Source organism: Sander lucioperca, chromosome 6, assembly GCF_008315115.2.
Source record: "Sander lucioperca isolate FBNREF2018 chromosome 6, SLUC_FBN_1.2, whole genome shotgun sequence".
In the NCBI taxonomy this organism is placed as follows: Eukaryota; Metazoa; Chordata; class Actinopteri; order Perciformes; family Percidae; genus Sander; species Sander lucioperca.
The window spans coordinates 19,733,682-19,749,944 of record NC_050178.1 but is presented as its reverse complement, the minus strand read 5'-3'; the positions used below and the strand labels follow the sequence as shown (position 1 = coordinate 19,749,944).

At 40.3% G+C, this 16,263-nt stretch overlaps 1 protein-coding gene across 12 annotated transcripts in view; it reads right to left on the bottom strand.

The window, feature by feature from the left end:
- Positions 1–16,263, bottom strand: part of ptprt (protein tyrosine phosphatase receptor type T) — a 447,834-nt gene that overhangs the window by 56,299 nt on the left and 375,272 nt on the right. For all 12 annotated transcript variants that reach the window (XM_036001937.1, XM_031277206.2, XM_036001938.1 and 9 more), the window contains one exon: positions 10,192–10,279. In XM_036001937.1, the coding sequence (XP_035857830.1) occupies positions 10,192–10,279 (88 nt within the window). The remainder of the gene's footprint in view (positions 1–10,191; positions 10,280–16,263) is intronic.

Genomic DNA, 16,263 nt, shown 5'->3' with positions numbered 1-16,263 from the left:
AGGAGGGAGGAGAGGAAGTCGCACTATGTACAGCTGCATATGATGCTAAAACACACACACACACACACACACACACACACACACACACACACACACACACACACACACACACACACACACACACACACACACATACATACACATATATACATACATACACACACACAGTTGTGCTTGTTTTTGAATCCTTCCTCCCTTGTTTGTTTCACACACAAACACGTACACACTCACACACAAACACACTCAGACACACACACCATCATACCTCCGCTGTAATGAGAAGCAGCATGATGCAGGAGGGGATACTGATTATGTCAGCGATGCTTGGAGGTGTAACACAGGGTGAAAGGTGTGTGAGTGTATGTATGTATGTGTGTGTGTGTGTGTGTGTGTGTGTGTGTGTGTGTGTGTGTGTAGTAACAGCGCTTGGCAAAGACTGACTGCCTGTGTAATGATTCTCATTCACTTGAACAGCAGTACACATTAGCGAATGGAAAGAGGGCTTTGGGGTGAGTTTGCATGTGTATATATATATATATATATATATATATATATATATATATATATATATATATATATATATATATAGCAATATAGCAAGAGGAGAACAGGAGAGATTCTTGACAGAGAAGTGAGGCAGAGAATAACAAGTAAGACAAAGTCAAAAAAGTGAGGGAGGAAGATGAAAAGAACAGGTGAAGAAGGGAGAGAGGTAGGACAGAATGCAAGGAAGAAAAGTGAATCGATAAGGTTCAGATGGGAAATCAGAGACAGAGAGAGGAGGGGAGGGAACAAGAGGGGAGACCAACGGGACAATAGCAGAGAAGAAAAATAAGAAAGGACAAGCCATTCTCACTCCCAACTCTTCAAATACTGACGGTTTGTCAGTGGCCCTCAGTCAGGTTTTAACCCTGACAGCTGTATTTAAGTATGTTTGCAGTCTGTGTTTAATAATCTCAACCAATGCATCGCTTATGCAGGCATACAGCAGACATACAGCTAGCAAATCACGCACCGACCCAGTGATGAGTGTGCCTGTGTGCGTTTATGGGACAGCTCTAATCTTCAAAAACAGAAAATCCTGCAGTTTTTCTTAATTTTCTCCACAAGACTCATTTTTCTTCTTGTCTATGTACGTTAAGAAAGAAAAGTCGACTAATCTGTAGTTTTGGTGTTAGTCGACTAAGCTTTCTTTAGTTGATTAGTCAGTTTTGCTATGCTTTTTCATGCTGAATAACTTTAAAGAAACATATGTAAACATCTCTAGTGAAAACAAGATTTAAAGGGGTGCTTTTGCATTATATATTTGTGAAGAAACTCACTTTTACAGAACTGTCAATTAAATCAACTAAACGAGGTGTTAGTTTACTAAGAATTTCAGACTTGGGATAGGCAAGAATCTTTCCCTCGATTTGTGTAGCCCGCAGCCAACCTGCGCCTACTCATATTCTTTTTATTGACTTTAACGCATCTCGTACCTTCTGGAATGCTGTTTGCGTTTCACTCTAATCATAACTTTAGAAAGTAAACATAATGAGAGACAGAGAAAGAATGTGAAGGCAACAGAGGAAAGAGAGAGAAAACTGAGAAATAAGGATACGATGAAAAGAGGACAGATAGACTAATAGTGTTTCTGAAACACTGAACACAATTGTAATATATATATATATATATATATATATATATATATATATATATATATATATATATATATATAAATAAAAGTTCTTTCTTGCCGCCTATGACTTTTTGAGTTTTCATTCAGCGCCCCCTGAGGAGAGCAAAAAAAAAACAATTTGCTCAAGCGTGCAATAGAAAAGTGCCAATATCTATATTTGGGGAGGCGCATTGTTTTTGGCAGAAGCTTCGAGGGGGCGAAGGAAATCAAAATCCTCCAGAGTTAAATGACTTAAAGTCATTAAAACAATAGAGTATATATATATATATATATATATATATATATATATATATATATTATATTCAATAAAGAAAGGTTTTTCTGAGGTTCTTTGCGCAGTATTCAAAGTGATGGAAAATAAAGCAGCAGCAGGAAAAAAATCAATGAGCAAATCAATGATCATAACAAATGGGCAGGTTTGATAGTTTCTGAATGTTGTGTGAAATAAACACCACGGTGACTTCACACTCCATTCCATGCAGCTCGGCAGATAAGAAACTCAGTGCTGAATTCATTTGACTCATAATGAAAGTAAATGTGTCAGTGATAAATGGCATTTGAATAAAACACAGCTCGGTCTAGCCACAAATCATCTAAAGACCATTTCCTCGGGAAACATTTGCGGTCTTGAAAGTGGAGTCAACAAACGGACAGGATTGATTTTGTTATTATAGAAAACTTGCCGTCATTTCAAATTGAAACCATTCAGATTAAACTCAGAACTTGTTGCTGTTTCCACGGAAGTTAACAATCAAAGGATGAAAAGGTGTGTATCGACATAAGCTGAAAATGTTAAAGCACGGCTCCTGCTGACGCACATCTTCTCTTTAAGAGTTGAAAACTGTAACCAATTGTGATACGACTATGGTGTATCAAGAACAGTCACATCCCAACAAACACTAGCTAACTGACAAAATACAAAACACAAATAAACACCAGTGGTGGAATGTAACCAAAGTACATACTTCAGTACTGTACTTAAGTATAAATGTTCAGGTACTTGTACTTTACTTGAGTCTTTTCTTTTCATGCCACTTTCTACTTCTACTCCGCTACATTTCAGAGAGAAATATTGTACTTTTTACTCCACTACATTCATCTGACAGCTTTAGTTACTAGTTACTTTACAAATTCAGATTTTTGAACACAAAACACATGTAGTTTATAAAATACAATGTTTTATTATAAATTAAATTACCCAACAATATAACGGCTTATAAATCCAGCTGAAATGATTAGCTGATTAATCACTTAGTTAATTGACAGAACTGTTTGGATCGTTTCCAGTTTCTCAAATGTGAGTATTTTTCTGCATTGACTACTTTTACTTGTAATACTTTAAGTACATTTTCCTGATGATACTTAAACGCTTTTACTGAAGAAACATTTTAAATGCAGGACTTTCACTTGTAATGGTGTATCTTTACAGTGTGGTAGTAGTACTTTTACTTGAGAATACTTCTTCTACCACTGATAAACAGACATCAAAATGCTGTGTAGGAGTCTACATGAAGACCAATACAAGACATGGCCATACGCACTTCAACTCTTCCTCACCTTAATTCTCCTGGATAACAAATAGACCAACACACAAACACACACGCACACACACACACGCGCACACACACACACACACACACACACACACACTGTACCCCCTCTTTGCACATATGTAAATGCTCGCCAATAAATCTGTTTATTTTGAAGGCATGCTTCTGTTGAATAATAAATGACCATATGGGAAGGTTGCTCTATGAACTGAGGGCTGAGAAGGAGAAGAGAAAAAGAAGAAGAAGCGAAGAGGAGGGGGAGGAGGAAATAGAAGCAGACAGATGCCAGTAATGAGGAAACACTACTGCGCTTTGCCTCAAACCGTATACTGTCAGAGTTAATCAGACAGGATGAATGGATGGATGGATGGATGGATGGGAGAGCGAGGGGGATGAACGGAGAGGTGAGAGAAAGAGATGCGTGGGACAAAAGGGACTGGAAGAGAAGAGAGGGATTTAAAGCAAAGGTGAAGATAGAGATTAAACATTAGGGGAAACGAGAGGACAGTTCGGATTAAAAGAGGTGGCACAGTGAGAGAAAAGGAGAGAATGAGGGATGAGAGGGGAACAGAGGTAAGCATAAGGGGGGCGGGGGGGCAGATGGAGCAGAAGGAATGCAAAGAAGAAAAGTAGGAAGGAGAGAAGAGGGTAATTGGTGAAAAAAGTGGGAGAAAAGGATGAAATGGAAAATAAGATTGAAGATGACCGAAAGGTAAAGAGATACAAAGAAAGGGGGTTTGGAAAGAGACAAAAAAGAAGGGAAGAAATATACAAATGGGAGAAAGGGAAGCAAGCAAGATGAGGGGGAGGAAAGAAAGTTGGGAGTGGAAGTGGGGAGATGGGAGGAGGCAGAGAGGAAGAGACAGGAGGCTGGTAGATTAACATTTATTCAGTGTGCTGAAGGGATTTCCAACATGGCAGCAACTGTTTGTGTTTGGCAGATGGCCGGAGGAAGAGCGTGTTAACACTTCAACTCAAATCAGCCCTTTCCAAACGAGAGAGAGAGAGAGAGGGAGAGAGAGAGAGAGGTAGTGAAAAATATGTGTTGATGTGTGTGCAGAAGGGAGATGGGTGGAGGTGAACAAAAGATGAAAAGATGAGTGTGACACAGAAGTCACAGAAAGTCAGATGTCCTCACAAGGATGGAGAGATTATCGCAGCTGCCTCTGAGGGGATTTTTAGGGTCAGATCTCGGGTGTTGGTTTAATTCTCACAAAGCCAGGCCACAAATTCAGCTCCCCTCGCCATGATCTGCCGAGGCTCAGCAAGAATTTGCTCGGGTTAGAGGTGTTGTCGCTGCATGGAGACCAAAATGACTTCCCAGGCGGTGACTTAATCAGACTTTAAAGGTGCCCTGCCACACAAAACCGTTTTTACTTGCATTTTTTTTTAAATACGTTAGGTCCATATGTGTTATGTCGTGAATGTGAAAATGAACTGCTACCTCCTCTGTCAGCTCTAGCCACTGAAAAGAAATAGGCGGAGAAATTAGGCCAGTTACAAAAGCTGGTCAGTCTGATGTGTTGTTGCCTGAGCTCATTACTATTCATGAGCTCGCCCAGTTGCGCTGGGTAAAGGATGCTGATAGCCGGGCTCTCATTGGCTAGCTGTTAGCCAATCAGAGTCAAGCAGTTTAACTCGTTGAATATTAATGAGAACTGGCACAAATCGAGCTGAGTCATCCTGCAGGCTTTCTATAGCACGCTAGAACGGCCTGAAACAAGGTAACCAAGGCATTTTTTCCCACAAAAATTTTTACAGTGTCCATGGTAGAACTTCAGACATTACCACAAAGTATGAAATACGTGTGGGGGAGGGCACCTTTAATGTCACGTGTAGGGCTGGGTACCGAATGAGATACTTTTTAGGCACCGACAGATTTGCCTCTAAAGTATCGAGTGTCGCAAAATGCCTTGTTATTCAATACCCAATTTAAATAGCTAAGGAGTAAATCTCATCAGCGTCAGTGAGCCAATTAGCACGCAGCATGCTTCTACCAAGATCTAATAATGTCTGTGACATTACACATCGTAGAGACACGCAGAAAAAATCTCTATGTTACACAGAGACAGGCTCACGTAATAGGAGCTGAAAAATAAATAAAACGATTTGTGCCGTAAAGTGTAATGTTGTAATTTCTTCATTTTTTTTATAACGTTAAGGCATCGGTATCAAAGTCACGGTATTGGTATGTGTGCCTCTTCTTCTGTTACACTTAAACTTGAGCCCTTCCTGCCAAGTATAGTGTTGCCACCTCTTTCTTTTCTTTTCTTTTCTATTTATCTCTACCAATATTCAAACTTTAAAACTGTGTTGGGTGTTCAGAAAACATCAGATTGCTCCCTAGCTCATCATTGAAATTGTTCACTGAGTCAGTTTGCGGTGCACAATCATGCACCATTTTAGGTGTAGAGCTCGGTATTCTATAGTTAGTTCGGGAGATTCAAGAAGCAGTGAGTTAACATCCCATCATCATTTAAACCATTTAGTGCTGTTGACTGATTAGTCGGGCATCAATCCAGCTGTTGCCAAGATGAAGTTCTCCACACTAGGAAAAAAAGACCAGCAACTGAAAAGGCTAGGGTTAAGGTTATCCTGATGCAGTATGTTGTATGTAAATCATGTTTATAAGGGTATGGTCTTGTGGCGTATATGGTCATATCATCACTTTTTTTTTTGCAAGTAGTGGATCAGTATAGGTTTTCTGTCTTCTTAGTTGCATCTGTCTGGGTCTCCTCTGTAATTATTGTTGAGGAAACCTGTTGTATAAATCAATTTTAAATTTGGGCTGCACGATAGGAGGAAAATATGCAATATAACGTTGTTGAATATCGCAATGACGATTTTACTTGCTTTCTTTAATTCAACAAATTGAACATGAAAGGCAACACTAAAAAAAAGAATGACAGTTACATTTTAAAGTGCAGTTCTCTACTGATATTTTCTTTCAACCAACACAATCTCTGAGCGTCTATCGCGATATGTTGCAGTCTTTCGCGATTATTGCGCCAGTTGATATCGCGATGACAATAAAAAAACGACATATTGTGCAGCCCTAGTTTGAATGATCATTAATAACGAGACAGTGAGAGGGTAGATTAGGGGTTGGTGATAGGGGAACGTAGTCCCATATAGCCTACAGAACTATACAGTGGCCCGATCCCAAAGTCCGGACTCACAGACTCACGGACTTTGGTGCGCGTTCTCGCGAAATTTGTAAGGGCTTAGGGTTGTCCCAATGTCGAAATTTCAAAGGGCGTGAGGGTTTGAGTACACACTTACCGAGCCCTTTCCGTGAATCTGCATAGATGCAGACTTCACCAAAGGGAGTGACCCACAGTTCAAAGCGTTGTGACGTTTACCGCGGAGACCACAGGGAAATCCGGAAATTACAAAGGTAAACAACAGCACAAGGAAAACACAGACCATCCTGTTGTCCAGCTTGTAAAACAAGAGTTTGAAAAAATTTGGAATCAGGCAGCCATCTCCTGTGCCTTGGCCGTGTGGAAAGCAACAATCTTAAAATGAAAATTCCCAAACCGGCAAGTGTCAGAAACATCTTTGTTATTAAACGTCGCCAAGGTAACATGTGATCTCGTGAAGTGCTGTCCCAATCCCATTTATACCTATCTGAGCCCATGTGGCCTCACACACTCACTCACTTAGCACCTGAGATCAATTAAATCTGTGAGTCTTTAGTTCTTAGTCCTCAGGGCTCACTTTGGGATTGGGCCAGTGTGTGTAACAGACAATTCCTGTTGTGAGGCAGTGCTGTATGTTCTGAGAGTGTTGCGAGGCAAACCACTGTTTCAAAAGGGGAATGGAAGTTCAAACTGACTGAAGAAAAAAAGACAGAAGACCCTTTTACCCATATATTTAAAATTTCAGCATGCAGCCGCTCGGTTGGCCTGTCTCACAATTTCCTTGTTCTAATGAAGAAAGCGCACAAAGTCGATTCCCCCCGGGGACCTTTTAAAACATTTTCCCAAAGAAAATGAGCCTTTGTGCAATCACAGCAAGCAAGATGGACAGTTTCCATTACCAGGACCTTGTAATTAAAGGATTTGTACTAATAGCAAATTTATCATAATTCCTGTTGGCTATCACGTCCTTGACAGGCTATTTCATTTCAGCGCAATGTTCCATTTTAAAACCTTCAGGTTAGTGCAGTGTCTTTGCCTTGACATCTAAACCCTCGTAATGAGATGTGTACACACACGCGCACACACACACACACACACACACACACACACACACACACACACACACACACACACACATACACACACTTGAATTGTAAAATGTAAGGACAGAAGTGCAATCTTCTGGATTATACTGGTCATGCATGTGGGTCTAATTGTATAGACATATGCAAATACGCCTGCACACTCATTCAATAAAACTTCAACCAACCAATAAGCTTCTATTGTTCCGTCCTAATAGAGGCCGGAGGTCGCCAAGTACAAGATAACAAGCACGCACACACATTATTAGTGCACACAAAATCATTGCAAACATTTGACATATTACACGGCGTCACATTCACATGCTAATTCACCCTCTGAAGGCCAAACGGTACACACACATCGTTAGAATGAACCTGAAGCCACACACACACACACACACACACACACTCACGCTCCCTGCAGTATGCGCCTCACCGTGCACATCATTACAGCAGCCTCTCTTTTTTTTTTCTTCTCCAAAATGAAGCTTCATTTTGAATAAAACAGAGGCTGCAGGCTTTGATCATCGGCTGCGATTGAAATAAAATCCCTTTGCAAACTGAGAGTTATTTTTTTTTGCCACAGTAGTTTCCTGTATTAGTCTTACAGGAGTTAGGAAATGAGTCCGAATAGGCTTTGATATTACATTTGGGAAAAAAGATGGATCTCATTAAATGTGCATATTCTTATTTTATTTTCTATTAAACAGGTTGTTTTGCTTTATTTAATAGGTCTCACTGGCAGAGGAAAGGACGTGCTAATGTCAACTGTTGCAGTAAAATGCTACCATCCCTTACAAGCGTCCAGTGCAGTTTAAAAAGAAAATGTTACAGCTACAGCAGAGGTCTTTAGAGTTACTGCAGGGCGGCCACCGAATTATTGTTTGATGTTTGTTTTGAAGGATTTTTTTGTCTGAAAATAAACATTAACATGAATCCAACATATTATCAGAAAAGATGCCTACTCGTAAAAAAAGAACCCAACATTTTAATTTACACGACATTGATGATACGCTAAGTAACACAGACGGCTTTCTAACACAGACAATCCCCCCCGCCCCTCATTCCAACCAGATCTGAACTGGGATGTGTGCAGTAGTTGTCATTATGCTCCTCTTATCCTGTTTTTTACTCTCTTGTGTATGCATTTGCACTGTATTTATTATAGGGAACTGTGATGTTGTGTATGGAAATGTGTGTTAATGTGTGAGCAGCTGGATGAAAGTATCTTCTATCTATCTATCTAACAGTACGAACAGGAGGGAGTCAGGCGGTGACAAATTGAAGTACACTTCACTGGTCGCTGCCACAAAGGTTTGGACCTGTGTCCTCCAGCTGAGGGACAGTCTCTTTACCCAGTGCACCTGGTACCTCAGCATGTTTTATTAAACCAATGCTTGGACGTCGTCTATCAGTACAATAAAGAGACAAACCTCTCTCTCAGGGCTAAAATGTTTTGCTACTGGTTCCTATAAAATCTCCTATGTTACTTATTTGAAGGTAGGGCTGGGCAATATATCGATATTATATCGACATCGATATATGAGGCTAGATATCGTCTTATATTTTGGATAACTTAATATCGTGATATGACACAAGTGTTGTGTTTTCCTGGTTTTACAGGCTGCATTACAGTAACGTGATTTCATTTTCTGAACTTGCCAGACGGTTTTACTATTTGCCTTTACCCACTTACTCATTGTATCCACATTATTGATGATTATTTATCAAAACTCTCACTGTGTTAATATTTTGTGAAGGCACCAATAGTCAACCCTACAATATCACCGCAATATCGTCATTGACATATTTGGTCAAAAATATCGTGATATTTGACTTTCTCCATATCGCCCTATATAGCCCTATTTGAAGTATCAAAACATGTTTGTATTCCATACCCAGCCCTATTATCTCTTCCTTGCTGTTGTCTAACATGCACAACAGCCTAATTGAGGGTAGTCAAGATGTATTCATAACATTGAAATCATGATATTATTTTGCCACACGGCTAAGCAGTGAAAACCAACCATGAACAATGAAACACACCAAACCAATCCAAGCTTCAGTCAGGCTGGACAGTTAAAGCTTTAGTGTGTAACTTTTTGATATTAATGGACATCCGTTACGTTCAAGCCATCGCCAAATGAGTTGCTACAAAGCTAATTAAGACTATCAGCTCCACACAACTCTCTCTGTATTTCTCAGTATGGCTGTGTTCAGAAGATTGTGTCGTCCGGCGACTTTGGCGTGCAGAAACTCAAGTGAAGATAATTACCTCTTCTGAAGAGTCCATCATGTTTTTTAATCCTCCATGTCCTCTTCGGTTACTAGTAACTCTGTAGAGGAGGGGTGGGGGTGGTGCGCTATCACTGAAGGCTTGTATCATGTGTACGCACTGACAGTTTTGTTGTCATTACTTAGAATTCCTCATGGGGGCGACAGAAACTACGCACTATAGATTTAATGGAGAATGTTTTCTGTAGTAATGACCAATTAAAAAAAAAAAAAAAGAGCAAATAGCACCAAATGAATTAAGCCAAGCCAAACCAAACTAGACTAACTAAACCAAAAAAAAGTGACTTGAAATACACCATACTGAAACCAACCCAGACTGACCTAAACCATGCCAAACCTCACTAGGCTCAAAGTTCAAACTGAGCTAAATGAAATCAATACCACAGTCACACTCAGCAGAAAGTACTGCATTAGCAGTCCATCTATGTCATTGCGGTACTCACAAGCGATGATGTTGCCGTAGCGATTCTTGTTGCGGTTCTCGTCCTTTTTGGCCGTTTCCCAGGGCGCCGTCTGTCCCTCTGCCAGGGCCTGAACATACACATGTACACGGGCACACAAAGACACACAACAGTTTCATATCGAGGTATGAACACAGAAATATGCATGCGCATATGGCCTGATGCCCAAAGCTTGTACTCTGACACATGGGCAGGCAGAAGTTAAAATAGTAACATGAATATTAATGAAAAGACAATCAACTGACTCTGTATCGCTTGAGGCAGTGATGGTGTTATGGCTGAAACGTAAAACAGAACTCTTTTCAGGCAGGCCACATGTGATTCAAAACTAACATTACCAAATAAAAACCTAAGATGTAGAGCTAGCTGTTATATCACGTATAACTCTTTTTTTTACTATTTGTTTGTACAACTTGACATTGTCATTCTAATTATCTAGTGGTTTATTCTACAGTACAGTACTACAAGTGGTATCTTTTGTGTGAACAATTGCTCGCATTGAATTGGTCTCACTGTTGAAGTAGTGAGACGGTGTTCAGTAGTGTTCAGAGACAGATCTGTCGGGAGATGGCATTTAAATATAATGTGGTCAAAACACAATTTAAGAAAGGATTAGAATGTTTTTAAAGCAGAATATATATTTGTGTTAAGGTGGCAGTGATGTTAGCCTGTTTATGTGAAACCAATACCAAGACCAGTTTAAAAAAAAGTAGATCTAAAAGTTGCCTAGCTAATACATAGTTCACACTACACGAGCTAAGCCCTGGTTTTGTATCTATATTTTTTTGTATCACTGCAAATCAGCCACCAACAACTTGGAGCGCTTGTTACTGGCAGACATCCATTTTTCGTGCTACATTATTTCCTATGTCACATACTCATCTGGGATTCCTCCTGGTGGAAGATCTTGTAGTGTGTAACATCCTGAAGTTGGTCAGCCATGTAGTGTGAAAACCACAACGGCTTCAAGACTCCTGATTACAAGACAGCAAGTCGTGTAGTGTGAACTTTAGTGTGAAGTCCACTTCACTAGAAGGGGGGCACGGGGTGGCACCGCCCCCACCTGAAATATGATCCCCCCCCCCAATCCATTGGGCTAGAGTGCTATCAATCTGACAATTGTGATTTCCATTAGCTCAGAGTAATGTCACTTGGCTGCCTGCTCTGCCAATCTTCCCAGCACTTGCCACATGACCAATTAATGTTTCCATGATGACTATCCAAAATTCTGATACTATGGAACCAGCACTGGAATTTTTTTTTTTTTTTTTTTTTTTAAAGGGGTAGACTATGCCTATAGAAAATGTGTATTGTATTCGGATATACAATTTGTTGAAAATGAAAACAAGTGAAACTAATTATGAATATGATGTTTTATGTGGCATAATTAGATTCTGTTGTTCTATCCTATCCAATATTTCCTATATTTATAAGCAGATTTTCTATGCTGTATTCTGATAAATACCCCCCCCCCCCCCCTCCCCCCTCCTGACTGATTATTTGGTTCCCCCTGTGCCACCCCACTTAGAAAATCCTGGAATCGCCCCTGCACCTTAAGACACAGAAGAACTCTCCACTTACTTCAGTTATTGTTAGATTCCCTGGTTTTAATTTTCTCTAAAGAGTACTTCAAAGCAGAGCTTCTTATAAGCCAACTTCAGGCCTAAAATGTTAGATCTTCCAGCCAGCAAGTGAACACAGCACAGAAGTTATGGCAAGAAATGTTCTAATGATAGAAATCCCAAATCGATCTATCCAAATCAGGTCAGTTTATCCTTTGACCAGGTGACTGTCCACCAAATTTCGGCCAACTCTGGGATACTTTGCTAATCAACCGACCAACAGGCTGGGGTGAAAACATCAACCCACTCCCACTTTATTGGCAGAGGGTAATGCGCTTGAGCGCCTACACTGAATTGGAAAGCAACCAGCAGCGAGGAGAAACCTGACGGTGGATGAAACCTAATCTATTCCTGGTCTGAAAAGGAAAAAGTACAGGTAAACACTACATGCAAGCTGAGGAAAGACATAAAAGTTTGGGTTCATTGTTCTGTTTGTTTGGTCTGAAAGAGAATATCCTGTCAGTCCTTTGTTGCAGGAGAGAGAAGACAGATTGTCCTTTCTCCCTGCTGTGATGCTGGCCCATGTGACGAGCTTTGCAAACAGAGCAAGGACAAAATGTGCGTGTGTGTACGAATTTGCACACATTCATAGGTTATTGTGAGTGTGTTTAAGTGCATGAGTGTGTGAGAATGCACTATAATTTTGCATGATGTACTTTACATGCATGTCCCATATGTGTACATGATACAAATATGTGTGTGTGTGTGTGTGTGTGTGTGTGTGTGTGTGTGTGTGTGTGTGTGTGTGTGTGTGTGTGTGTGTGTAAGATCATTTTCAAGCTCTTGCTAAGCAACCAAACCCCAACTCTCAAAGGTCGCCATATGGACACTGGACTATTTTAGAACAACCATTATAAGACACTGGAAGAGGTCAAACACACAAACACAAACACACACACACACACACACAATCATTTTCCCTATAGGGACAAGTAAGTATCCTTTTTCAGTCCATTAAGGGCTTAAGAACAGAGAACAGCTTTAACTGTCAGACAATGGTATGACCTACATACACACACACACACACACACACACACACACACACACAAACACACACACAAACACACACACTCTCATTCACACTCACACACACACACAGACTGTGACAGAAAAACAGACACATAAACTTATCGCTCTATCAAGCAGAAAATTGATTCTTTTAAAGTGGCATATGGGCCTCAGAGAGAGTGTGTGTGTGTGTGTGTGTGTATGTGTGTGTGTGTGTGTGTGTGTGTTTGCGTGTGTACATATATACTGTATGTGTGAATTGTCTCTGTTGCATACATTCATTTGCAAAAATGAGGCTAAAATATTTTTGAGACATTCAAGGTGGGAGTTTTCTGTAGGAGGGGTGTGCATGTCTGTGTGTGTGCACATTTGCATACATCATTGGTTGGCTGCCCTTTTTCAACCAGAACAAAAACAAGACTTAAAATAAAACTCCTCTCATAGAAATGCCCTTGCTTTGTGGGGATTATTAAAGTTCTATATTAAAACACAGAGTGGGGTGGGTGGACACAGGATAAGAAACATAGACACACACACACACACACACACACACACACACACACACACACACACACACACACACTATTGCTGTTTTACCAGTGAGTGGCTACTTTAGTTTTCCTTTCTGCAATCATGGTTAAAATTACTTAAATAATTGTATTTAAAAACTCAACAATCAGACTGAAACTTGTTGAAATTACAGCATGTTTGTTCGCCGTATATCCAGTTTAAAGCAACACTAGGTAACTTTTCCCGCTTCGGTCCCCCTACAGGTTGGAAGCGGAATTGTCCATTACATTACATGGTCCAGTTCATTCGGACTACAGATCCGCTACCCGATCTGGCAAACTTGCATAATGTAATGTAATGGACAATTCCGCTTCCAACCTGTAGGGGGTAGCGAAGCGGGAAAAGTTACATAGTGTTGCTTTAACAGAATATCAGATGAACTTGACCAATACATCTTCTTGAATATGTACTCACAGTAAAACAGAATTTTTTTGGCATTTGTTCAATGTTTTTTGTATATTTTAAACTCTAATGCAAACGTAGTGTGATGTTCTTAAAGTACCACAAAAGTAAAGAAATGGACGACAATGGACTACTAAAATGTTGGACACCTAAAACCAAGGTGTGTTTCCAGCAAGACAATGGACAACATTGGTTTCCTTTAATCATTATGGCCACTAGCCTAGCCTAAGTACGCTTAACAACAACTATACCTACAGCAAGAAATGGAATAGTTGCAATTGCCTAAGCTCTCACATGATTAAAAAAATGCTTAAATAGGATGCTCTAATGCATAGACAAACAACCTTTTTAGTGATTTAGGTATGACATCTTTTTGCTACCATTGTACGTAGTCTACAATTTGAATCAAAAGACATTGAAAAAAAAACAAAGGACGCACCATTTTCTACAGGTTCATCATTATAAAAGGCTATATGTTAAGTTCAATCAACCAACATTGTAGGCCACATAACATTAAAGGTTAGGATATAGTGGCCACAGTAGTTAACCTGACCAAGTAGCCGGTCTTCAGACAATGCAGAATATTCATTTTAATCCCAGTGGGGAGCGACATGCTGACAGTGTGGCTGCTGTCGTTGTTAGTGGGGTTAATGGGCTTCAACACTGGAGGTCACATCACACGCAGACGGTGACAAGAAGACACCATATGGGGTGCGGTGGTAGACGCGTGCACACACACACACACACACACAGAGACACACAGACACAGACACAGACACACACACACACACACACATTCAAAATGCTTATGAAGCTAATTGTAAAAACAAATCAACATAGAAGCATTTTATTCCAACCTGACTGAAAAAAGAACAAGCATCCAAGCACATACATGTACACAAACACACTTTTAATAGACAAAGAGCATGAGAATATATGTATCATTTGTATAATGTGTGATTGTGTTTATGTATACTTTCCAGTCTCTCTCCATTAGCTGTTAGCGACAGGTGGAAGCTACCAGCACTACTTAAAAAGCTCCATTATCTGTGTCTTTCTCTGTCTCTCTCTGTCTCACACAGGCGCGCACACACACACACACACACACACACACACACACACACACACACACACACACACGCACACACACACACGCACACACACACACACACACTAGAAAATAAATCACATTTGCTCTCCCCTGAAACGTATCAGTGGGTATAAACCAAAATGACAGGACGCAAATGAAAACATAATGTACGGCATCACGGAGGGAACATTTTCAACACGCAAGCACAGTTGGTAATAGAAAATATTCATTCTTTTGAGAGTGGGAGGGAAAAGGACTCTTCCTCTTGTCTTTTCAAACATTCATGTTTGCAGACATGGCCATAGACAAAGGAAAAGAAGCAAGAATAAAGTGAAGACAGAAAGGAAGAAGGGTTTGGTACGGGGATAAATAAATGAAAGCGAGGGAATGAGAATTCGGAAGGAAAATGATCCCATGGTAGAGCGCCCATGACAAAGAATAATCATAAAAATGTCTGCTTATGATAATCTGTGCTCTAAATAAACAGCCAGCCCAGGCAGAGATGGGAAGACAAAGTAAAGGAAAAAAGCAATGCGAGAGCAGAGGGTGAGAGATGTAATAAGGAAGACAGAGAAACGCAGATATAGTGGGATGGGATGAACAGAAGATTAAGAAACAGGGAAACAAGCAGAGAGAAAGAAACACATTTGCAGTAAAACGACAATCAAAATAAAAGGAGGATTTAAAGGTCCAGTGTGTAACGTGTTTAGTTGTTCATTATCAAAATCTGTGTTGCCCGTTCACAAACTTGTCCCTATTTCATGAATATTTACCATCACCATCAATTCCAAGTATTCCTATTGGCTTGAAATTTAACATTTGCATTTGCATGAACTGGGGTAGACGCTCCATATTCATGCGCCATCTTGAAATACGTTAGCCGGTAAGGAACATACAGGACATACTGCTCCGCCTTTCGCGTTTTTGCTGTCACATGATAAACTCACAGGTGCTGCTAATGCTGCTAATGGGTATCATAGCCTCCCGGCAAGTTTGAAGAAGGAAACATGGAGGACCACACGTATTCAAAATCCAAATGTCAGGAAAAAGAGTCTTGTTCTTTGCCCAGAAAAGGGAAAAAGGATATTGAAATGAGCAAGAGACTGGCTTTTTGAAGCGTGAAGGCTACCGTAGCTATAATACGTCCTTTGAACTGCGTGGTGCGAGAGAGTTGATTGCGATATATGATCTCAACGCTAGATGGGAGAAATTCCTACACATTGGACCTTTAAAGCAGAGCAAAGAGGGAGAGGGCAAATGATTGCTGGCAAAGAGAACGAGGGAGAGAATGGGAAAGGGAAGGGAAACGATGAAGGAGAAGAAACAGTAACAGTAAAACACAAAAGAAAATAACCAGGAAAC